Below are 26,548 nucleotides of genomic sequence, written 5' to 3' on the forward strand. Positions count from 1 at the left end.
TACTGTGTTACAACAAAAAGAAAGAGAGGAAAGAGGGTCATTTCCATAAGCCTTTTTTTAATTAAAAATAAAATTGACAGTGGCCCCTTTCACAAACTAAACCCTGAAAGAACCAACAAATTAGAATTTTCCTGTGCCCCCAGCAAAATGAGGTAACAATATTTTGCAGTGAAATCCACAAAGGAAAAAGTACTATTCCTTGAATACACACTCCCTCTGTGCCAATCAGTGTTCCAAAGAATGCCTTGGCTTAGTATGTTTAATCACTTAATTAGAAACAGAACAGTAATCTGCATTTAGTTGTCTGTCTTACATTAAGGAAAAAAAAAATCACTGGTGTTGCAACCGCCGACAGAAAGCACTGATAAATTATACCGTCAAGGATCAGAAAAGGGAAGACCACTTACACAAAATTAAATTATTTTAGAATAAGAATCTCAACAGTCAGAAAGACACATTAGACAACATCTTCTTCAATTACTGCCCAGTGAAGGAAGGGCTTTCACTCTGTCTGACTGATTTTCATCCAGAACCTTTCTGAATAATTCCAATGACAGAAAACGCACTGTGTCAGAGTCCATTCCATTCAGAAGCAACTAACAGTGTTTAAGTGTTTTCCTGTATTGTTCTAAAATCAGACTCTCATAACTTTAAGCCAATGCTCCAAAGAGCTGATCCATCCTACCCTTCACTTCACCTAATTCTCCAAACTAAAGAACTTGAAAAACTAAAAAATAATTTTTATAAATTCAAATAACCAGTGTTTTCAATAGGTTAGACAGCATTAGGAGTAAAAAGTCCTAAATACTAAAAAACACAAAAACTTACATATCAAAACAAATTCAACATACTATACATCTTCAATTCGAAGATGCCTTTTTTTTTTTTTTTAACATCTTAACATCTCTGAAATTGGCAGGTGCCTTACAATTAAAGGTATTTACAGTTGCTGCTGTGGAGGTGGTGTTCATGACAGTCTTCACTGCCTGTGTATATAAGAATTTATTTATCATTTCTGGTGATATAATTAGACAACTGCAACCTCTCAATATTTCAGGCAACAATCCAAATGACCATTTGAGGAAAGAACATGAGTCCAAGTACTGGTTGAAAACCTTTCATTAACACCACCTGGTAAGATCAAGAATATGCCAGCATTAGGGCTTCCCTGGTGGCGCAGTGGTTGAGAGTCTGCCTGCCGATGCAGGGGACACGGGTTCGTGCCCCTGTCCGGGAAGATCCCACATGCTGCAGAGCGGCTGGGCCCGTGAGCCATGGCCGCTGAGCCTGTGCGTCCGGAGCCTGTGCTCCGCAACGGGAGAGGCCACAACAGTGATAGGTCCGCGTCCAGCAAAAAAAAAAAAAAAAAAAAAAAGAATATGCCAGCATTAAAACTTACAGACTAGGTATCAGTGGTTTAGAAGGAAATCCCAGACAAAAGCAGAGTACATTTTTAGGTAGTACTGTATCGCCAACTCTCCTAACTGCACATAAAATAATTCTGTGGAAAAACACATCGACAACTCTGGTTGGGAAAAAATGATTCAGAAGAATGGATTCTGAGTGCAAAGATGTTTTAGGAAGACCTAAACTTACTTCACTTATAGTTTCCTTCTAAGGTATGTTCAAGTATGATATATCATAAAAGTATATGATGGAGGAAATCTAAAATAATTTTTAAATTTATTGACAGAGATCAGACTGATTAGGGAGCACTGTATAATAATTCAATTGACAGTGCTTTTTTTCCTCTTCCTTCTTAATGGAATATAAAATAATGGTGTATTTTACAGCTCATTCAATAAAAAAATGGTAGTTCAAGGAAGCTCTGTGCATGGCTGGTATGGCAGATATTACTAGCTATTCACCAAAATAACTAGTTTCATCCTCTTCCTGAGCATATAGTTAGATTACATTTCTCAGCGTCTCTTACAATTAAATATGGCCACGTGCCTGAGATCTAGCCCAAGATATGTGAGTGAAAATCAAGTGTACCATCTCCGGGGGCTAGCTCATAAAACCCTCTGATACATCCCTCTCTTTTCCCCTTTCCCCTAAGGTTCTCCAGGGCACCCTCAGAAGCAACGTGTTAAAGAAGGCATAGGCTTGATCAGCTCTGTCGCTGAAGGACTACGTGAAACAGAGTGCCCCCTCAAAGACACGTACTCACATTCCCCAATCCAAACACCACCACCACCACCACCACTCCTCCACTGATACCAATTACAAACACCCACAAATGGACTGTTAAGTAAACTGAAATAAACTTTTATCAGGTTAAGCCATTGAACTTGAGGGTTACTTTGTTAAAGCAGCTAGTGGTAGCCAAACAGTTGGTTTTCACATTTGAAATTATAAAGTTCAAGCAGAATGGTGAACCAGATAGCTCCAAGCTCTCATCTGCCCACATAAACACTGAAAACAACAGACAGAAACTGTCTGAACCAACTTTGTTGAAATTCTGGAAAACAGTCTAAGGTTTACAGAAGCCAAGCAAACACCCAATCAAGAAAAACCCATCTTCAAAAGAGACTTTTTAAACTATTTTTACTCATCTTTGCCCTACACCCTCCCCAGCACAACAGCAGTCTTGGTGTTGAAGCAGTAGCAGTGGTTGCCAGTTCCCTCCTGTGAACCAGGAGAAAAGACCTTATCTGCAAATTATTGTGTAAGTCTGTTCTCACCTATCTGGGGATACTTGAAGAACTGATGGAAGGCACTCATCCCTACTTCACCTAACTCAAAATTAAGATGGAAAAATCAGCAGGCAGTGCTCATAAAAGAACTCATAAAAGCTCTAGGCAACTACAGACTCACAGACACCTGGGACAAGATTACGGGCAGACATATAATAGACTATATAATGCCCAAGGAGAAGACAGGGTGAGGCTCTTTAGGAAATAAGGACATTCAAAAGCAGCCATGTATACAGGGGAATTTAGAAAGTCATGTGCATGTCTAGACAGGATACATGCTCAGAAAAGAGCTGAGAAGACCTTAAGCTTGCACCTCAAGATAATCCTTAGATTCAGAGGAGGCCTAGCTATGTGCTGAAGGAGTGTCCCAGCATCGAGCCGGAAGAACTCCTGAGGAAACATCTGTAAAACCCTGAGGAAGACAAAGTAAACAAAGAGAGACTTTGGGACTTCCCTGGCAGTCCAGTGGTTAAGACTTCACCTTCCAATGCAGGGGATGTGGGTTCGATCCCTGGTTGGGGAGCTAAGATCCCACATGCCTCACAGTCAAAAACCCAAAACATAAAACAGAAGCAATATTGTAACAAATTCAATAAAGACTTTAGGGCTTCCCTGGTGGCGCAGTGGTTGAGAGTCCACCTGCCGATGCAGGGGACGCGGGTTCATGCCCTGGTCTGGTGCCATGGAGCGGCTGGGCCCGGGAGCCATGGCTGCTGGGCCTGCGTGTCCGGAGCCTGTGTGCGTCCGGAGCCTGTGCGCGTCTGGGCCTCTCCGGAGTGAGAGGCCCGCGTACCGCAAAAAAAAAAAAAAAAAAGTATAAATAAATAAAGACTTTAAAAATGGTCAATGTCAAAAAAAAATCTAAATAAATAAATATCAAATCAATAATCTAATTTTATACATTAAGAAACTTAAAAAAAAAAAAGAACAAGCTAAACACAAAGTTACCAGAAGAAAGGAGGTAATAAAGACTAGTGGAGATAAATAAAATAAAATAGAGACTAGAAAAACAATTTAAAAAGATCAATAAAACTAAGGGCTGGGTTTTTGAAAAGATAAAGCTGACAAACCTTTAGCTGTATTAAGAGCGAAAAAAAGACTAAAATTTCTAAAATCAGAAATATAAGTAGGGACATGATTACAAATTTCACATACATAAAAAGGATTATAAGGGGACACTATGAACAATTACACACTAACAAACTGGATAACCTAGATGAAATGGACAAATACCTAGAAACACACCTAGAAATACCTACCACAACTAACTCATAAAGAAACAGAAAATCTGAATAGACCTATAACTAATAAGGAGATTGAATCAGTTTCAAAAACCTTCTAACATAAAAATCCCAGGACTAAAGGGCATCATTGGTGAATTCCACCAAACATTTAAAGAAGAATTAACACCAATCCTCAAACTCTTTGGAAAAAATTGAAGAGGACGGGACACTTCCTAACTCATTTCTATATAACCAGCATTACTGAATACCAAAGCCAAAAAGACACTACTAGAAAACTACAGCCAATATCCCTTGTGAATAACTATGCAAAAATCTTCAACAAAACACAAACTGAATTCAGCAGCAGCTTAAAGGGAATATACACCTATGAATTGGAAAGGAAGAAGTAAAATTATCTCTGTTCACAGATAACATGATGGTATGTGTAGAAAACCCAAAATATTATTAGCTTGAATTCAACAAAGTTACAAGATACAAAATCAACACACAAAGTTCAGTTGCACTTCTATGTACCAGGAATGAACAATTGATAAGAAAATTAAGAAAACAATTCCATTTACAATAGCATCAAAAATAATAAAATACTTAGTAATAAACTTAACCAATGAGGTGAAAGACCTGTACAATGAAAATTCCAAAACATTGCTGAAAGAAATTATTCTTTATATTTTATTATTATTTTTAAAAAAAAGGGCTTCCCTGGCGGCACAGTGGTTGAGAGCCCACCTGCCGATGCAGGGGACACGGGTTCGGGCCCTGGTCCGGGAGGATCCCACATGCCGCAGAGCGGCTAGGCCTGTGAGCCATGGCCGCTGGGCCTGCGTGTCCGGAGCCTGTGCTCCGCAATGGGAGAGGCCACAACAGTGAGGGGCCCACGTACTGAAAAAAAAAAAAAAAAACAGAAAATAACAAGAATTGGCAAGAATGTAGAGGAGTCCCTGTGCATTGCTGATGGGAATGTAAAATGGTATAGCTGCTGTGGAAAACAGTTTTGTGGTTCCTCAAAAAGTTAAACGTAAAATCACCAAATAATCTAGCAATTCCACTCCTAGTCATATACCCAAAAGAACTGAAAACAGAGACTCAAAACAGATACTGGTACACAAAGTTTACAGCAGCATTATTTGCAATAGCCAAAAGGTGGAAACCCCAATGTCTATTAACAGATGAATGAATAAACAAAATGTGGCATACATATACAGTGGAATACTACCCAACCTTAAAAAAGAATGAAATTGTAATACACACCACAATATGGATGAACCTAGAAAGCATTATACTAAGTGAAATAAGCCAGACATAAGAGACAAATATTGTATGATTGTGCTTACAGGAAGTCCAGAACACGCAAATTTATAGAGACAGAAAACAGAATAGAGATTACCAGAAGCTGGGTGAGAGAGGAAAATGGGTAGTTATTATGTAATGGGTACAGAGTTTCTATCTGGGAAGGTGAAAATGTCTTGGAAGTGGGTACTGATGATGACTGTAAATGTACTTAAAGCCACTGAACTGTTAAAATTAAAATGGTTAAACAGATTTTAAACATGCTTAAGAACCAAGTCAAGTTACCATAAATTTGAACGAGTTACTTAGCTGAGATAAGCATATGTCTAGTAAACTGCTAGGTAGGCACTGTTATCTCTGTCCTGCCTCTTACCACCTGCATAAGAGGAAGAATTTCAGAGACTACAGAGGATAGAATATTTTTTGTATTTGTCAAAGACACTCATAAGTATGGTTAAATTCAGTATTCTTACGAGTCATATAATTTCTACTATCATTAAAACAACCAAGATGTCAGGTACTGGTTATCTGCATCCAGGTACACCTGTTATTTTAATAATCAGGTAAGATAAATATCTCCAGCCCCCATCCTATTTATATTCTTTAAAGATGGATGGATTCTGTCCTTACATAGGGACTGACTTCCTGCCGCATTGCTGGAGCTTCTTGCTCTCCACCATTTCTCCTCACATCTTCTTTTCCTTTTGTTCCTATATCCTTCACACTTCTCTCTCAGGCTGCCCAAGAAACTCAAAATTCCCCTCTGCTTTTGTCTTTTCTTTCCAGACTTCTCATATCCACAAAGGTTCAAGATATTTTCCTCAACTAAAAGTCATCTCTTCTGATGTATGAATTATGCTATTCCCTTAGTATGTGAAAGCTGTTCAGTCAAATCTGGTTTTAAACAAAAATTTTTTCCCTTTCAATGACATTAGAATTCACATACACCCAATGGCCAGAAATTTTATTAGCTTGTTATTTACTCTTACAAAGTGCTAAATAACAACAAAAAAATTTAGAAATTTTAAAATACTAGCCTTTAATTCAGAAAGTATCTTCAGTTTTAGATGCCATCTTCTCTCAAACTTAACAGCACAAATTTCAAAATTCTTAAAAACAACGTACAAGCACTCACAGAGGAAACAAAAAAGTAGTGCCTGATGTTTCCAAATAACCGTCTTAAAAATTTTTTTCCTTGGCCAGTTGTAACTCTACTTAGCACACTTACCACAAACTACTAAGTGGATTTGTACACAAAGACCTCCACTAGACCCTATAAAATAAAATTCCAAAACAGTCACAGTTTCTACCTTCTAAAGCAGACAGTCCAAATTCAAACAAACTGTACATGTATTTACAGTTACAAGCATAGGAAAAAAGTCTACTTTCTATTATACACTGGCTATGAGCACAGATATGAGTAAGAGTCAGAAAAAGTTTCATGCAAGGGGAAGGTGCATTCTATAATAAGAGAAGGCTTTGAAGCTATGTAGACACACTGATGTCCTCTCTCAATTAGTTCTCCTCACAACCTTAAGAAGGAAAAACAAACAGCCCCAATGGGGTAACTAACATATGAGGAGACAAGTTTAGGGAGGTCACAGGTTCTTTGACTAGGGTATATAACAGCAGAATTGGGATTTGATGACAGACACGTTTAATCCCAAAACCTGTGCATTCCCAGAGTTAACATAGAAGATACATATACTTATCAAAATAATAAAAATCACTCCCATTATTACACACCTGATGAGTATATAACAGTAAGCCTCAACTTATACAGAAATAAACAAAACAAAACAAAACCCTGAAAGTTTTTACCCCAACAGAATCACTAATACAGGAGAAGTATAAAATTTGGAAAATCTCTAACTCTGTTATTTTCATATGGCAGACACAATCTCAAATCTAAGTTTAATGGGAGAATCACCTCCATGTTGGGATAGTCTGGATTCTTAAAAAAACTGAATATATCCTAATCCAATCTCTAGAGAACAACTAGCAATCTGAAATCCACGGCTTGCCCTGGACCTAGACCAAACTAAACCGTAATATTTCCAAACCTCCAAAGGCTCATATATCTTCTGCCCTGGCATGCATATGGCCAGGCATATGGACTTTTACTGAACTTTATTATCTATATTTGTTACTTGTTTCATCAGTAATTCTCAACTTGGTTGTAAATCAAAGGCTTCAATAAAACCATAAACTATATTCAAATCCTTGTTTTGAATACTTATATGAAAATGTAACAACTAAATATTTGAAAAAAGAAGACAGACTTTTATAAAGACTCTTTTATACAGAAAGACAATCAAGGTGGGGACGGGGGTGGGGAGAAAGGAAAAGGTTGGCTTTGGCTACCACCAGTCTATAACCTATCTCATTTTGGTCTGCACTAACCAAAATGTATTTAAGTAAAACCATATTTACTAGTATAATTCATTTAATGGGTTAAAAAGAAAACTAACACAATCTGTGGTGAAGTTACAGCCTTACAAAATAACACAGAAAGAACTTCTCATCTTGTGTTTTCAACACTGGGTCATCTTGATATGTATCAAAAAAAAGGTGTTTGATTTTTGTTTCTACATTATTTTAAAAACAAGCTTAAATACAAGGACAATTTACATAGCACTTGGTACATGGTGCAATGTACGATAAAACTTATTTATGTGTTGTTAAAATAGTGTTGGAAAACAGTTTAAAAGACCAAGAGTGAGATAAAGGCAGAGGAAAAACAAAACCATGCAGTGAATTATGAATCACTATATATTCTTTTCTTCATATTCTTTTTTCTCTATTTTAGAAGTTAACTTTACTTCACAAATGTCTGACTAAACCAATGTTCACACCTTCACACAAAATATCATTACACAAAAATTTTTAATATTTTTATACATTAGAGTGAACACTATTTATTCTCAAAATTCTCTTACTTAGCCTAATTCTTCCATGGGAAACCAAATTCTTTATCTGTAGCCAAGTTCTTTTTTGAAGCAAACCAAATAACTCAGTAAAGGGCTTAAGCAGGATATAATACTAATATAATTTCTTACAGTTGTTTTATGTGTCAAGAATCAATAATGCCAAAGTAAATGCATTTACAATGGTAATACCTTAAGATTTTTCTACACTTTAAAATCTTATTATATAATAGGCTTAAGTTTCTACATTTACACTCATTTAACTTAAGTTCTGTTGACATTTAAGTTCACAGAAATTGAAATAACGTTTAGTTACTAAGTACTATAAATAATAATACACAATGCTGATGAATACACATAACATAAATCCTCACCCTTGTGTCAACTAGTTAAATATCTATACAGTAGTTCTGTAAAATCTTAATTGTAATTTATCATTAGGCTATCTAACTTTTAAAACAATAAAACCAACCTTATATTACAGAGATGCAAAGTATTTATTACCTACATTAAAAAGCAACTGGATTAATTTCTAAGCCCATTATTCCCACGTGAATGTTTACAATACAGTGAAGAAAAGGTGGGAAGACAGAAAATAATGCATGAAAATGCCATCAGGCAAATAGTTTATCATTTATTCAATTCACACAACAAATAATTACTGAACATCTACTGTGCAACAAGCATAATGCTAGATGCCACAGATATAAAGGAGAGTTAAGACAGACAACATGGCCCCTATGTTCACAGTAATTAATCTTACAAGGAGATAGATCTTGATCAGATAATCCTATGATTGAGTACATTAAAAACAAACTGATATTAATGCTGTATGAAAAGGATCATAGCTGTATGAAAGTATTTAATATAGAAACTGTTCCAAAGTAAGGGTTCAGCGAAGACTCCAGACAGAATAGAAGGGTTTCAAGCTGGGAACTGAAAGCTGAGAAAAATTAACAAGGACGTGGAGATAAAAACAACCAGATAAAGACCCAGTAGTGGGAAGGAGCACAATACATTCCAGAAAAAGAAAGGACAGTGTGGCTAGATGCAGAGACCAAGAAAGGGAGTGATATAATAAGAAGCCAAAAAGGAGAGGGGCAAGATCATAGAAGAATTCAGGTCATTTAGGATTTTAGTCTTTATCCTAGTCTACTTTTCACTTTTGGAGTGAAAAATGACTGTTTCTAATATAAGTTCTGCTTGTGCAACATCTTTACACGTAATGGAAACTTCACAAAAAATTGTTTGAAGAATAAGCTAGAGTGGTCTTAGTTACTTGAGGCAAAAATAGCTTTCTGTTTTTTTAATTAAATTCATTTTAAGGTCATACAAGTGGGGAAAATAAATCACCACCCGCTGAAAATAAATGACTTGTACCTAAAAAGTTGAGATGTTTTGCTCTGAGCTTTCTTCTGCTTCTACAGATTATTTTACTTTTAAAGTATAGTGCTCAAACTGAAAATAATATAAAAAGGGATCAATATCAAAAGACTATAATAAGAAACATTCCTTTCCAATTTTTATAAGCCTACTGAATTCCATCCTGTTATAAATACCATTTTCCTAACTATTCAGTCATTTTAAATTGTGGTCTGTCTTCCAACCAACAACATCAAATATTTAATAAAATAATGCAGCTAATATAGTTTTAAAATCTGCAGCAAAGCCCACCTCATCATAGTTATTAAAATTTTTTAATTTGTTTTACCATATGGTCCCTTACTCCTCTCCATATAATATTCAGCAACATAATTATATTCTTATTTCCTCATTCCTGGTGATTAATAAACATACTGACATTCAAAAAATAGTTATTGCTAATTTACTAAGGATAAAAATACTGGACTATGCACTGGGATTGAAATATGATTAAGATACTCTTTCTTTGATGATTTCTGAATATCAATATTCAACCTAGGACATAGGTAAAATATAACAAAATTCAAAACCTACATTGAAATAAGATCTCAGTGTGATGGAGAGACTCAGCAATTTGGACTTATATTTCTTTGGTCAGCCATCACCTCTTATGAAAATCATTTAAAAGTAGAAATTAGTTTAAGAGAGCGAACGAGGCTGAGCTTCTAAGTTAACCAAAAGAAAGATTACACACATGTCCCTAGTCAGCCCAAATATCTCAAAATATTTCTATACACCTCAAAAAATGGAAATTCAGACTTACAAAGACTTCACAGTTCAGATTTTGTAGTTAAGTGTTTTCAAATGACCTATAAATCAGATTTGAATATTACATATAAGATATGAAATATGAAGTTTCTTTCTAAATGACCCTTTTAATATTTTGTCATACCTGAATAAAATAGTTTTATAGTTTCCACTTAACTCACCTTCATCATTTATTATATTTTTCATCCCTTACTGTTCCATATAAACATTAAAAGTAAAGATTCACAGTCAATCTAAACTTACAGCTATAGCTATTTTCTCTGATACCAAACAGTAAGAGAAAATTAGCCTAAGCATGGCAAAGTCATGCTTCTCTGAGTGGTATTCTAATAGAACCTCGGCGTGGAAAGTAGCAAAAGAGAACAGAACACATAACAAGTAAACCTGAGAACTGAACTTCTGTCCCTACAAAGAAGCAATGTCATCCTTCTATCATATCCATCCATCCATTGATATATCTATATCTATCTTTGCCTTTCTACTATATCCTAGGACTACATTTTAGTAATTGTATGTATTTGTACAGGCACTATACTTTAAATGAGGCATTCCCATTTAACGCATGTGGGGGGAGGAAGAATGGGGAAAGAGGAAGAGAAAGATCCAAAATGCCAGTCAAAACTTAAAGAGAAAGAACTCTTTGGCTACTTTTGGAGGATTTCAGGAAACCAACTCAATCCAAAAGCTGGTAAATAAAAGGAAATCTAGCACGTATTCTGCCTTTTCTGTATAAACTGTACTGCATGAAAACAAAAAAAAGTTGATAAGGAAAAGTTTTTACAGAAGTCCAACTAATAAACGAAGGAGGAATGATAAAATTAGGATAACACTATTTTGCAACCCCTAATAAAATAATGGATCAATCATCAATGGCTGCTAAATTCATGAGGGAAAAAGTTGATAGGGAACTTTACAAAGAATGGATTAGACAGACAATAACTGAACCTAGCGATCAGTCTTATCACCACAGAGAGCGATCACCAGACATCATGCAAAAAGAAGGTACAATAATCTATAAAGTATTCTTTCAAAAAGAATTAAACCCAACTCTGATCAGGCCTCTGAATTTAACTACCAGCTCATAAGAAACATAGAGGGACGGAGGAACACGCTAAATGACAAAACAAAGATGCACTGAGCAAAATCCAAAATGTGAAAAATTCTGTAAGACAAATAACTTACTTCATTCAGCAGATAAATTACAAGAGGGAAAAAGGACAGAAAGAGAAGAAACTATAGATTAAAAGAGACGTAAGAAATATATCAGTATGTGAACCTTGTTTATTAGATCTTGACTCAAGCAAACCAACTGTACAAAAAAGCAAAACTCTTGGTCTTCCCTGGTGGTGCAGTAGTTGAGAGTCCGCCTGCCGATGCTAGGGGACACGGGGTCGTGCCCCGGTCCGGGAAGATCCCACATGCCGCGGAGCGGCTGGGCCCGTGAACCATGGCCGCTGAACCTGCGCGTCCGGAGGCTGTGCTCCGCAACGGGAGAGGCCATAACAGTGAGAGGCCCGCATACCGCAAAAAAAAAAAAAAAAAAAAGCAAAATTCTTTATTAGACAATGAGAAAAATGTGAATATTAACTGGACATTTAATTACATTAAAGAATTAATTTTCTGATGTGAGAGTGCTGTGGTTATATTAAAACAACAAAAAAGTGTCCCTACCTTTTTAGAGATGCATGCATAGGCACACATACATATATTTACAGATAAAGTTGATAAGATATACAGGAAATGCTTTGAAACGGTCTGGGAGAAAGGTGCAGGGAGCACTGATATACATGAAATAAAACTGACCATCATTAACTGTTGAAACTGGGTGGTGGGCACAGAAAGGTTCATTACAGTACTCTATTTTTATATATGTTTTTAAATGCTCATATTAAAGTTTGAAAAAAAATAAAGAAAAAAGAATTGTCCATTGTAGACTGTTAACCTCTGAGGCATTCTTATGTAACATACTGACTGAGCACACCTACACCTGAGGCACTATTCCAGTTGCTAGAGACACAGATATAATAGAGAGACAAGCATTTTAAAATTCCCTACAACACAGCAACTGACAAATGAAATAGAATTATTACAGAATTGCTAACACAGAGGAAGAAGTAATTAGAAGCATATAATTCCAGAGATTTACTAATAGTAATTGAAAAATATAAACATGAACGATAAGCAAATGGGGTTTTTTTTGGTAATCATCTCCCATTCTTTCCTCTGCTGATCCCTAGTTCTCCAATATTAAGAAAGTAGTAAATCAAGGGGCTTCCCTGGTGGCACAGTGGTTGAGAATCTGCCTGCTAATGCAGGGGACACGGGTTCGAGCCCTGGTCTGGGAGGATCCCACATGCCGCGGAGCAACTAGGCCAGTGAGCCACAACTACTGAGCCTGCGCGTCTGGAGCCTGTGCTCCGCAACAAGAGAGGCTGCAATAATGAGAGGCCCGCGCACCGCGATGAAGAGTGGCCCCCGCTTGCCACAACTAGAGAAAGCCCTCGCACAGAAACGAAGACCCAACACAGCAAAAATAAATAAATTAATAAACTCCTACCCCCAACATCTTCTTTAAAAAAAAAAAAAAAGTAGTAAATCAAAATAAAAATATTATCTACTTGCTTCCTCTTTTCTGAACATTGATTTTTATATTATTTGGCTATTTTTGGTTTCCTTTTGTTTAGAAAGCTTAAAATTAAAATTATGACAAATACATCTGGCTACTACTCCTCTCATTATTATTTAACTTTGTTACAATAAAATAACAAGAAGCATTTAATTAAAGTAAAAGAAAACTGAGCAAAGTTAAGAAAAAAACTTATTAAACAATAGCTTGAGAACGTTCCATGTAATCATGAATATCAAGGCCATGACACATGGCCTTCTATAAAAACATAGGTAATAATGATAAACTACTGAATTTAAAATAGGCATGTTGTGCTAGCCCAATAAATAGTATTCCTTTCCTACAAATCAGAAACTATATGACACAGAATTATAAACAGACTTCTTTTAAAACTTAGTTTGAAATCTCATACTTAAAAGATTAAACCATTATAAATATCAATACCTATTTATATATATATATACATTTATAAGCAGTGGCTTAAACACTTTGAAATAAAATATAAAAATATAACTTTACAATTGTCCTTTATCATTTTTTAAAGATTTATATTTTTAAAGGATCTTTCAAACTAATAAAATACTAAAACTCTCTTGACTAATATTTTAGTGTAACTGAGCACTGGGTAGGTAATGCTGCAACAAAGCACTATGAAAGATATATATAACGCAAAGAAATTAACAGTTATTACTTATAGAATGAGTCATTCCATTTCATGAAAAAAAGAAGAGACCAGTCACCAATTTCCAGGTCACAATAGAGAGAAGCAAGTAACATTAGATGGAAATAAGACATTGTTTAATAGAAACACAATTTTGAGTACACCACCTAGTTCCTCATGAAGAACTTTCAAGTTCAAAAAAATATGAAGGAAAGAAACGAAATACAGAGAGCAGTTGTAAACCACTGTAAAGCTCATATTGGGAGAAAGGATTAAATATACAGACTCTTGTTAGGGAATAACAATGTGAGGTGTTACTCGATGTATCGTCTCTGATTAGGCAGAAATATTTTGGGCTGTGGCTATCTCTGAAAATATCCAACTCCGAATTCTCTAACAACCCAGTTCAACCCTACACTCCCACGTGCTGAATATTCAAATAGAAGCAACCAACATAAAAAGGCCAAGCCTCTACACAGAGGTGAGCAGACCCAACACTGGGCAATGCAGCCTGGGTATCACTATTGCTTTTTCAATTATTCTGGCAACAACAGAAAACTACCTCTATTTCAGGAGGCAAAATCTGTTAAAGAAGATCATCAGGTATTGCATCCTTAGAAAACTGACCACCTACAATAGCAATGAAGAAAGAAAATCAGATGAATGAAGCACAAGTGAAAGAGAGATTCACTTGCCACAAAAAGTGGAGCTGAAGTATTCAATATCAGTTTCCCATAAACAAAAGAATAAATAACAGACCCAACCATGAAGAGGCATATGGTCCTAGTTCAGTCAAGGCCCAGAGATCTGTCCTTTTGATTTATATTCTTTTCATTACACAGCACTACCTTCTCTCAATGATGTCTTTATTAGCCCATTATTAAAACAACTGCATTTACTGAAGACACTGGGCAAGCAGGTCAGATGTGTACATCCCAATCAGCTTGTTCAGTGACCCCAATAGAACCTGGGATACAGCCACTACCCCATTTGCCCAAGGTCACACATTTTTCCAGGCAGAGTTAGCTCTAAAAGAACTCACAGGCTTTGCTTTCCCAGAAAAACAAAATTCTCTCTAAAGCCCAAACACTCAGATAAGCATGTTCTCTTCACAGACACCAAAGGCTAATTTGGCTGCTGTTTCCCACAGATTTTGTCCACAGGAATTCCACGCTAGTCTTCTTGTTCTGGGTCCATAGTATACTCTACAGTTCCAACAATCTAAGACCACAAACTGTGAAATTAGAATGTCCTCAGTCCCTTTCATAAAATTATCTTTCTTTCGAAACATTTGTGTATTCTAAAAAGCACCGTTTCTTCTTAAATTTCACATTCAGACTATTAACACCAATGAGTGTTCATTCAAAGATAACATATTAAACTTCTATTAAATCTATTATGTTGTTTTCATAACTGTTTCCATATACCTTTTCAATACTTAACAGTTCATTTATATGCTAACACATATATTTTCCATCAAACTATCTAGAGTCTCATCAAACCATAAAAACTTTGAGAGTGAGTAAATTTTACCACACAAATACTTTACCAATAGCACATCATACAAAATATATACTCTTCTCTAAATTATGTGAAATGTTATTTGGTTTTTCTCTATTCTTCCTAATATACTATCTTTCAACTGTATCCAATCCTGAAAATAACTTGAAGAAATGCGATATATATGAACCAAATGAAAACAAACTCAAAAGGCCATCTCACTAAAGCAACATATCCCTAATATCATTTGCTCCAACAACTACTGCAGAATAGTTTTTTTAAAGTATCTATAAAAATGTACCATAACATACATGTGGTATATCTCCAAACATGAATTATGTTAAAATAATTTCTTAAGTTTAAATAACACAGAGTAGATTGCTAAAAGCAATTAAATGACAACCAATTATTTCATATAGCAAAAATGACATCTCTTTATTAAATGCCAGGTATTCAATTCTATCAATAATTGTCCTGCAGAAGTCATAAATCAATGAGAACAGTATCTACCTGAAAAATGTTTTGAGAAACTTACCATCATTTTGACTCTTGCCCTTCATCTCCTCTTTCCATGATGGGATGGTGTTCAAGGGAACATAGTCCCTTAGGTATTCTTTGCGTCTCTCCTCTACGGTCATCTTCAGCAAACGTTCTTGCAAAATAAAAGCAGAATCTCCATTTGTATTTAACTTTTAAGCTCAGGAATTATTTTACAATTTAAATATTAACCACATTAAACTAACCAAAGAATTGGTGTGGCCTTGAAGAATACCAAAATCAAATCTAATGACTCTGTATTTGAGTGTTAAAAGGTGTCAAATTAATACTACATTAGTAGGGGGAAAAATAAGATCTAAGCCTGATGAGGAAGACGTTCTTGTGATAGTCCAAGAAAGAAGTAAACTCTTTTAAACATCTACTGACAGTCTACTATGTGCCAGGTGATATGTTTATACACTGCAGGTACAATGGTGACCTTTAACTTTGAGGAGTTCACAAGACATAAGAGGATACGGATAAGATAAAAAATAATAGCTACATAAATACAAAATCCTAAGACAAATAAGTACAAATGCTAACAGCACAAGGAAAGCAGCCACCAAGATATTTACTTAATTCTACAATGCCATCAACAATAAAAGTGCCCTTTCAATTAATAATACCATTGTGAAGGTGATATAAACAATACTTTAAGTATAAATCTTGATTATAAGATTAAAACATTTTAAACACTTTGAAGTAACAATAGTTGATGTTATTTATAAAGAACACACTGTGTGCCAGGTACTTCACATGTATAATTTTATTGAAATAATCTTCCCAACACTCAGCAAAACTGATAGTATTATTATCCTGATTTTGCAGATAGGGAAATGAAGCACATCAAAGTTCAGCAGTTTGTCCAAAGCAAGAGAGCTTTCCATTAAAATCCACTCAGATATCTCCATTAGTAAAAAACTATAGCCTATACCGTTAGCCACTATACCGTACTACCTTCTCAAGAAAAGCTTCCCAAAGGAGGTGACATGTATGCTCATTCCTGAAGCACAGGTAGAATTCTGCCATGAAGAGGTAAGAAATAAGGATATTTCAGACTAGTAGAGCAATGTAAACAAAGATAAGGAGATACGAATAGTTTAATGAAGCTGCAAGATATGTTACGAGGAGGGAAAGTGGCCACAGAATTGAAAAGTAACTAGAAACATAAATTAAAACGAAAATGTACAGGAATCTGTATACTATGCCGAGCCAGTTAATCTTATTCTATAAAGTACACCACTAATATTCAAAGTTGACTATTCATATCCTAGAAGGTACATAAAATGATCCACTAGGATACTGGGGAAAAAACTAAAACATTCTATTTATTTCAAACTTAAGGAAATAAATTAGATTTATTTACAAATAAATTAAGATTTTCTAATATTCAATATATAAACTGACACTGGCAACCTCACTCATTCTGTATGTCAGCTGTCATGTATCATATATTTACTTTACCAAAGATCGCCACAATGTAGAGCAATTGACAGTCATACTCTCACTCTCCAATTCTCTTTCAGCATATTACAAAGTATTGTAGTTTAGATGAATGGATTTAAGGACAGCATCTAGTTTTAGGTAATCTAACCCTCATAAAATAATCACTTTAAAAGATTCTTTCACAGAAATAAACTGCAGAAAGTATTAAGGTAAGCACAAGTGAAAAAATGTTGGGCAACCAACATTTCTCCCTGCTCCTAGAACTGGCTTTTCTTCAGCCACAATAGGAGACCAAAAAACAAGATTTTCATCAGATGTGATATATTCAAATCACAATACTACAATACTCAACACTATATTGAATTTAAGATGCCTAGACCATTCAAGTTGAAAATAAGAATCTGGAACTCAGGAAAGATCTAGCCTAGAGATTTGGAAATTATAACCTAAAATTCTATGCCTACAGGAAATTCATTGGGGAGGGTAAGACAGGGGACCAAACCTCAAACAAACAACATTTAGGGAGTGAACACAAAGAGAAAAGAAAATGAAATAAAACTTAGATGTCACTGAAGGTACAAGGTGAATCAGGGTCCCACTGAAGTGGAAACCAGCAGAGAAAAGAGTTTTAATGAGGAGAAAAGGGGAAATCTTGTCAATTGCTACAGAAAGATCAAAAAGAATGAAAATTAATAAGCCATGGGTTTTTATCAACTGGGTCAAGAACAACACTGAAAAGAGAACAAAATGGTTAACAGCTGTCTGAATTCTAACACCAAATCATGTAAATCTATGTGATCTTGTATTACTTAATCTCTCTATGGCTCAGTTTCTTTTTCAGGTAGTTGGTAGGTATTATTCCCAACTTACAGATGAGGCAACTAAGACAGAGAGGTTGAATAACTTACCTAAGGTTCCGCAGCTAGTAAGCAGTACAACTAGGATTCAAACCCAGGCAAAAGGTGTTATAAGTTCTTGACCTTAAAATACACTACCTCACAGGGTTGTTGTGAGAATTAAATGAGATAATCCAAGTAAGTTACTTAAAATAGTGCTGGGCACACAAACAGGACTCAAATAGTAACTATTTTTATATGAGTACCATCATCATTGTTATTACTGAATGATTTTAGGAACATTAGTTTCCTTGGAGCATAATTTGAGATCCAGGAGATTTTGAGGGACTGAGGAAAAGAAGGAAAGTGAGAACAGCAACTCCAAGGTAAAGCCCTGTGGAAGGAAGGCTACCTTCCTTGATCATTGTTATAGGATGAGGAGAGGAACCCAAAGACACTGAGAAACTAAACATACCCAAAAGAGAATAAATGATAGTACAAGATCTCAAATAATACAGATGAGATAAAGGGCACAAGCAGAGGGGTTAATCCTTAGAAACAAAGATGAAAAGTGCTTCCTCTAAAAGAGGAAGAAAGCTGAAAGAACAACAGACATGTAAAGAAACAAAAGAGACTATGGAAAATGTTAGGGCTGTTCATGTTATATGACATGTATTTTCTCCGTGAATTAAAAGGCAATGTCATCTGTTTAGTATATGAACTTAAGGTCTTGATGGAATAGGAAACTTGAAGGGAATGGTAAATTTGAAATAATCACACGGAGGAGGAAAAGTGATGACTAGTGTTTACCAAAGCACTACTAAAAAAGCTCAGATCACTAATATGGAAATACAGCAATGTCAACGATCAGGATGAAAGATATTACAGAGCAACTTGTATTTTCAGTAAGTGTCAGAAGTAAATATGGGAATGCAACCTGGCCTCTGTCATTCCATTTACTTAAAAGTTTAAGTGTGAACACTTAAGAAAAAAACAAGATGAATAATAAGACAATAAGATAAAACACTGAGAATTTAACTTTCAGTACTTGAAATGATAATACACATTGAGTGGTTTTGAACTAGGGCACAAAATATTAAATCAACACCGTTTATTTAACCTATGTGGGCTTGAGAATTCCTTAGTTATTTATTTAAACGATGAAACATACTGGGGGGCACAGTCATATATACAGTTTCTTCAGCTTTACACAAAACTTTTCCTTAAAGAATGTTTCACCTTTGCAGATGTGCTTAGTAGATGGTATACTGAGTTAAAATATATTTAAAGAATGCCTTGACATTTTAATGAGGTGGGTAAGCCTTCCTTTAGATTTAAATAACAGGTACAAAAATACGATACCACCCTCTCCAGTACAATTCAGAAAAAGGTCACGCTTTCCATCAGCTTCTTAATACTAACTACTGTCCTGGAAATCCTCACCTCCTTCTTGATGGTATAACATATGGGTGTTTATATATATATATGTTTATTGAAGTATAGTTGATTTACAATATTATACTTTACTAAATATTCCAAAAATAGATATCCTGATAAGACGATGACACACTAAAAAGTCTTCAAGTCACAATAACTTTCTCTTTTAATGCAAAAATATGTTAGTTTTAGACAAGAGAAAAATTTACTTTGTTAACTGCCTTCTTTAATTGTGCATTTGTTTCTCTGTTTAGGTAATATTAATTTGGTAATATTTTCCCCTATTATTAGAAGTAAAAGAAGAAAAAAAAATCAAGACATTAAAGTTTTAAAAATGCTTGCTTATGAAAGTCCAACAGTGTAGATGTTAAATGAAGGAACCATTGTAACATTGTTACTTTAGGAACATTATTATTACAGAAAAATATAATAGTTCTTAAGTAATCGCTATAATTTCATCAATTATTCATGTATTGAAAACAATCTCCATGTTTTCCACTATTTTGCCTTCATTATTATCAATAATACAAACCTAACATTTCAAGACCATCAATAAAAATGGGCATAAAAGATTTTTCAGTGCTTACAAGGTAAATTCTTGTTGAAACTCAAATAACTTCTATTGCAAAAACAAAGCAAAACTATTTTACGCTACTTTATATATCAGCCTATTATTCTCAACAGCATTTGATTTGCGACACCAAAATTTAGTTCTATATATGTCCATAATCATTAAAACATAATTAAATGGCATAGTCTGTCAATATTTAAAGACGATTTTAATTGGGTCGTTCAGTTATGCTGTGTTAAATCTTCCCAGTAGTTAATGTGAAAAAAAGTCCCTCCTCATCCTCTTCCTCATGCATTGTTTTAAGTAGGCCCCTACATAAAAGATTTTTTCCCCCATATTCATTCCCTTTCTTTCATCCACTGTTTGGCCTTATTTATAAAGACCAGCAGTTGCAATAAGAATCCACAGATTTTAAAGAACTATTATCAAGGAAATTAACTTTCACTCTAGTCACCCCTTTATCCTTATTCTATAAAAAAGATGAGATACTTAGGAGAGATTTGCACTTCCCTCACTCGACCTCACTCCTGATACAGAGCAGTAGCAGTGCGAATACTTTTTACTACATTTCTGTACAATCAGCTGCTAAAGAATTTTTTTAAAAAAAGAAAGAAAAGGAAAGAGGAAAGGAAGGAAGGAAGGAGAAAGAAGAAAGAAAAGAAAAACTACAGAGACTCAAGTTTTACCTTGGAATATTCCCTAACTATGATGCCAGAGAAAAACAGGGAGGGAGATGGAGAAAAGAGGGTTGGGTCGCACGCCTCTGTGTCTCATCGACATCAGCGTCACCGTCAACCTGGCTGATCTGGATAAGCTTTGATCTGCACGAAACTCAGGGATGGGCTCATTCACAGAGAGCGACATCAGTCTCATACTCTTACTCGGAGCAACTTCAGACTATGAATGGGGATGGAATCTAGAGGAAGTCACAGCAGAGAAAAGCCCATTCAGACTTCTCTGACTGCACTTAGCCTCGCGGACAAGACCCGCTCGTTTTAGGTTCCCCCAGATATCCAGGTTTCAAAAGTCACACTGCGGCGCAGAAACAGGGGCCCTGGCTGAACACCCGAAGGTGAGGACGCCCAGCCAGCGGATGAGCAGGAGACAGGGGACAGAGGCGAGGGGTGAACGTCTGAGGCTCGGCAGGCGCGGAGCAGCAGCAGCAGCTGCAGCCGGGGTGCCAGCTGGCGGGCACGTATCCGCGGGACACCCGGGCCGGGAGTCCGAAAGTCCCAGCTGGGGTCCGGGGACAGGGTGCGGGGGCCTGGACAAGTTGTACGGAGCCCGCGGGCCGCCGAGCGGCGGTCCGCGCCGCTAGCGGGGCGAAGGTGACCGGGCGCGGCGGGCGGCAGAGAGGGGCGTGCGCCCACACGTGCGCTAGCGGCAGGTACCCGGGGGCGGCGCGTGCACGCCGGCGTGCGCGCGCGTACGCGCGTGTGTACACACGGACCCGCCAGGGAGGCGGCACCGGCCAGCCGGGCGCGAGGCGGGAGTGGGGCGGAGGGCGCCGCTGCACACACAGCCCTGACTCCCGCCCCCACCCCACCCCACCCCCGCCCCCCGGGACTCGACGGGCCGGTTACCTTTCTCCTCTCTCCACACCTTTTTCTTCTTGTTGCTGGGGTACATGTTGCTGTGGGGGTGGCTGGCTTTAAGCTGCAAGTTCCCCAGGCTCACGGGCAAACAGGGTGTATGCGGAGTGGGAGGGGTGGGAGGGGGCGCTCGGGAGGGAAAAAGTGGAAGAGGCTCCGGGTCCCGCGCCGCTCGCCGCTCTCCAGTCGCCGCCCTCCTCCCTCAGTACGCACTCGGTTCCGGCTCCCACCTGCCTCAGCCCCGCGGCAGCCACCACAGCAGCACCTCAGAGCCTGTCAACTAGGTCACGCCTCGCGCTAACCTAACACCCGCGCAGGCCCCGCCTCCCAGCCTCTAGCCAGCGCCGCCTCCCATTGGCTGCACCGCCCGCCGCTCTCCGCGTTCCAGCTGCCGCGCGCCCCGACTTCGGCCCCAGGGCGCACGCGCAGGCGCAGGCTCGGGCCCGACGCCGAGGACGTTGGGGAGCTGGAGGGGGCGGAGCCAAGGCTCGAGGGGGCTGGAGGTGGCTCACGACTGGGGCGGGGCGTGGGGCGGCCCCGCGGAAGCACCGTGAGGCGCTGGGCGCTTCCTTGCGGCTTCGCGGCGCTGGGAAAACCCGAGGGCGTGGCCTACAGGAAGGGCCAGGTGCGCCAGGTGATTGCGCGCTGACTGGGAAAAGCTGCCTCAGGGCCTGGAAGAAGTGGAAGTGGGAGGAGATGTGAGTCAACACGAATTGTATACTTTCACTGTCACTGCCCCGTCTGGACGGATTTTACCGGATAACCTGAAGCTTTCCTCTTGGTGGGCAAATATAACCGAAAGAAGTGAAAGGATTAGGAAATGGTTCCAGACCATATACAATCAGCTCCTTGACCTTGTAGTAAAAATTATGTATTTCACTCGACTCCGGTGAAGTCTGGAAAGAACAAAAGTAAACTGAACTACTCAAGGGTTTAAGAACCGGGAAGTAGTGGGCAACCAGAACCTTATACTGGAAACGGAAAGCAGTCACATCAAAGCAAGTTCAAGTGGGTATTAACCAGAGCCCGTCATCTTATCGGTTTTATTCCCCCACCAATTGCTTCAGTCAAGGCGCTAGTCTAAAGGGCTCGCTTGAATCTGGGCAATGCTAGTCTGCAGGTGATCTGAAAACCCGGCTCCGTTCGAGTACACCATAGGAGTAGGGTGACCTAAAATTTAGAGGAAGTTTGGTAACCCCATCCCCAAATTTATGGTGTTTCTAAATATCAGACAAGGCTGATTTGGTGGATGTGGTGAATCCACATTTATTTGACAATTGGGGTGCTGTGTTATCTGTGTTGTACTTAAGCCAGGTGTGTAAGAGCAAATAATTATTTGGAACAGGTTTTTAATAAGAGGAAGAAAGGGGGGGCTTAAGAATTGTAAAGAATGAAATGTTTTGAGTAACAGGACACTCTCATGAGGATGATTAATAACAGTAAGATAATTTTGTTAATTTTGACATTGTTTCTGCTTCTGTTTTTCTTTTAATGCTGTGAAGTACATAAAAATTTGTTTGAGAGAAATAGGAAAAGCTTCAAGAAGGAAGTGACATTTGAGCTAATAATGAAAATATGCACTCATTTGTTGGCAGTGGAAATAAAAGCGGGACTCTAAGGCACATTACCAAGGTAGTATCAATAAAAATTGGTAATGAAATAGATTTGGGGAAGAGAATAAGAAAGAGAAAGAATCTAGGGTTTCACGGTATAGTTGAGGAAAATAGCAATATTAATAATATTTGGCAATACAGGAGCAGTTTCAGATTTCATGGGAAAGATATTGAGTCCTTAGTTAGAAATGCAATGTGTGCAGGAAAGTGCATTATACTGGGCACCTTCTCTTCTGTTACAACAGAGAAGCTGTTTCCACCCCAACCCAGAGCCAGTCCTTCCACCTGTGCTTTCTTTCTTTTTTTTAATGTTTATTTATTTATTTTTGGCTGCGTTGGGTCTTTGTTGCTGTGTGTGGGCTTTCTCTAGTTGCGGCGAGCGGGGGCTACTCTTTGTTGCGGTGCACAAGCTTCTCATTGCGGTTGCTTCTCTTGTTGCGGAGCACAGGCGCTAGGCGTGCGGGCTTCAGTAGTTGTGGCTCGCGGGCTCTAGAGTGCAGGCTCAGTAGTTGTGGTGCACGGGCTTGCAGTATGTGGGATCTTCCCGGACCAGGGCTCAAACCCGTGTCCTCTGAATTGGCAGGCAGATTCTTAACCACTGCACCGCCAGGAAAGTCTGCCACCTGTGCTTTCTTAGAAGCACTGCACTACTGATTATCCTTTATCTCATGTTGACTCAAAGAACTGGGACCATCCATCAACTTTTAAACTTTCTCAGGTTTCTTGCATGTTAAAATAAATAAAATAAAAATAAATACAAATGCCTCCCGTGATCCCACACTCCTACTGCTAAGGGAAGTTACTTTCCAAAGTAACTTCCTCCTTTGCAAAACGTGTCAATTTTCTTGTACCCCACTTTCTGCTCTTCAGTCCACTCTAACCTGGGTTCTGTCCTATAAATAAACTGAAACGGCTGTTATTAAGGTAATCAATGGCCTTCATGTGATATTTAATGGACATTTTTCACTCTTTCTCTTACAAGATCTCTCAGCAGCATTTAATAGTATTAACCTCTTATTCCTCCTGACAGCATTCTTTTCCTTTAATTTTGTCAGCCTTTTGAGTTTCCTCCTGTCTGGTCATTCCTTTATAGCCTCCTTTGTTGGCCCATCTTCCTTTTCAGCCATTACATTTTGGAGTTCATTCTTTGAATAATTTCATCCATATTCATGGCTTCAGTTATAACTATAATTCTCAACCGGGGCAATTCTGCCTCCCTTGCGGACATTGGCAATATCTGGAGACATTTTTGGTTGTCACACCTGAGGGAAAAATGCTACTGGCATTGAGTGAATGTAAACCAAGGATTCTGCTAAGCATCCTACCATGCACAGGACAGTCCCCTGCAATAAAGAATGTCAATACCGTTGAGGTTGGAAAATCCTGAGTTACATCAATGACTCTGACATTTATTAACTACAGGAAAGTTTTCTTACCCCTCTGCCCTGAATCTAGAGTTATCTTGTCAAGTGTGATCAGGTCATTTTACTGTTGTAAATCATTCAGTGACTTTGTGGTGGACTTTACCATGGATTGAACTGAGTTCCCCCAAAATTCATATAGCCCACAATGTGCTTATATCTAGATATAGGGTCTTTAGGAGGTAATTATAGTTAAATGAGGTCATAAGGGTGGGGCCCTAATCCAGTAGGACTGTGGCCTTATAAAAAGGAGAAGAGTTCACACTCTCTCTCTCTCCCCTTCCCTCTGACTCCCGCATTGTAACTCCACTGTCCCCCATCATGTAAAGACCCAGTGAGAAGGCAGCCATCTGCAAACCAGGAAGAGAGCCTTAACAAGAAGCAGACCGTGCTGTACCCTGATCATGGACTTCCAGCATCCAGAACTGTGAGAAAACTAACTTCTGTTGTTTAAGCCGCCCAGTGTGTGATATTTTGTTAAGGCAGCCCAAGATGACTAACACAGTCTTATAAAAACTGAATCATTTAGGAGTGACCATCACCTACCAATTCTGCTTTACCTTATACCATGCTCCACCCCCACCACCCATCTCTGATTCCAACCATAGCAGCCCTTAGAGCTTTTCAGTTCCTTGAACATGTCTCATTCTCACCACATGGCCTTTTCACATGTTTATCACTATACCTAGGACATGTTTTGCTTAGTTAACACATTCTCATTCTTCAGAGAATTCGCTGGCAAAATTCACTCCCTGGCAAAGCCCTTCCTGATTCTGATCCCACCTGACCTCTACGTATAGCTTCCTCTTCTGTGTCCTCAGTACTCATTCATTTTCCTATAAAGCACTTTTTATAGTTTTTAATTATACATTTATTTTTGTGATTATTTCATTAATATTTGCCTTTCACTCTAGACTTATAAACTCTCTGAGGATGGGAAATATATCTTGTTGCTCACCATCCACAGAAAATGCACAATACTTGGCACATAATAAAAATTTATTGAATAACTGAAAGTTAAGTGAGCTTCCGTAGAGAAATGCTGGCAAAACTAAGGAGGAGCACATGACACCAAAATGTGAGCCCCTAATTTAATGTGAAGACCAAGAGAGGAACTAACAAATAAAATTAATGAACACCTCAAAGAGTATTACCTTTCATCTTTAGCATATAGCAGATTTTCAACATGTAAATGAATGAGGCAGGGAGTGGTAGAAGAAGAATGAGAAGATGTGTTCAAAAGTGTAAAAAAGTAACTGCAATTCAATTTTCAGAGAAACCAATAATATGTTTTCAAGAAGATGTTTATGGTCAGAAATATCAGATGTCTCACAGAGATCAAGTAGGATAAGAACTGAGAAAAGATAATTGGATTTATAGTCTATGTAAATTAGTGAAAATAAAAACAAGTAGTTGAAGAATAAGTGAGAGGCAACAAGCCAGAAGCAGTGATTAAGGAGTATTCTTTCAAGATGTTTAGAGGCTAAGGGATAAGTAGAAAAGATAGCAGTAGCAAGGATACGAGAGTCAAGGGAAAATTTTTCTAGGAGAGGTGGAATGAAGAGTTTTTAAATTAAGAAGAAGATTGGTACAAAAAGATTGAAACAAAAAGAGAGAGAGAGAAAAAGTTAGAAGAGAAAAGAACAAATGTTAGATAGAGTGAAGTACCAGAGAAAGTAAATGTGGATAGAATCAAAAGTGAGAGAAGTTTGGATTTAGAATATAGGAAGTGCATTTCATCTTTTGGGATGAATTAGGAAAAAAAGAAGAGATGGAGATTCAAAAATGTTTTTTTAATAAAAAGGAAGGAAGTCGAGGTAAGATAGGTCAAATGGCCTCAGTTTCCGTGAAAATAGGAAGCAAAATCATCTGCTGGAAGATGCTGATAATTCTGGATCCAAATGGGGACTGGAAAAAAAGATTGTTTGAAGAATGTTTAATGGATGATATTAAGAGTTTAAATA

The 26,548-nt window shown here is 37.7% G+C and overlaps 1 protein-coding gene across 1 annotated transcript in view; it reads right to left on the reverse strand.

Moving 5' to 3' along the window:
* MACROD2 (mono-ADP ribosylhydrolase 2) overlaps positions 1-21,868 on the reverse strand; it is a 1,987,750-nt gene extending 1,965,882 nt beyond the window's left edge. Inside the window, exons 1-2 of the mRNA XM_022594140.2 lie at positions 21,542-21,868; positions 15,667-15,783 (exon numbers count right to left, since the gene is read on the reverse strand). Coding sequence (XP_022449848.1) covers positions 15,667-15,783; positions 21,542-21,587 — 163 coding nt within the window. The 5' untranslated portion in view covers positions 21,588-21,868. The remainder of the gene's footprint in view (positions 1-15,666; positions 15,784-21,541) is intronic.
* Between the last annotated feature and the right edge of the window lie 4,680 nt (positions 21,869-26,548).

Source organism: Delphinapterus leucas, chromosome 15 (assembly GCF_059928025.1).
Source record: "Delphinapterus leucas isolate spDelLeu-1000000601 "Yukka" chromosome 15, BTC_Dleu_Yukka2, whole genome shotgun sequence".
Taxonomy (NCBI): domain Eukaryota; kingdom Metazoa; phylum Chordata; class Mammalia; order Artiodactyla; family Monodontidae; genus Delphinapterus; species Delphinapterus leucas.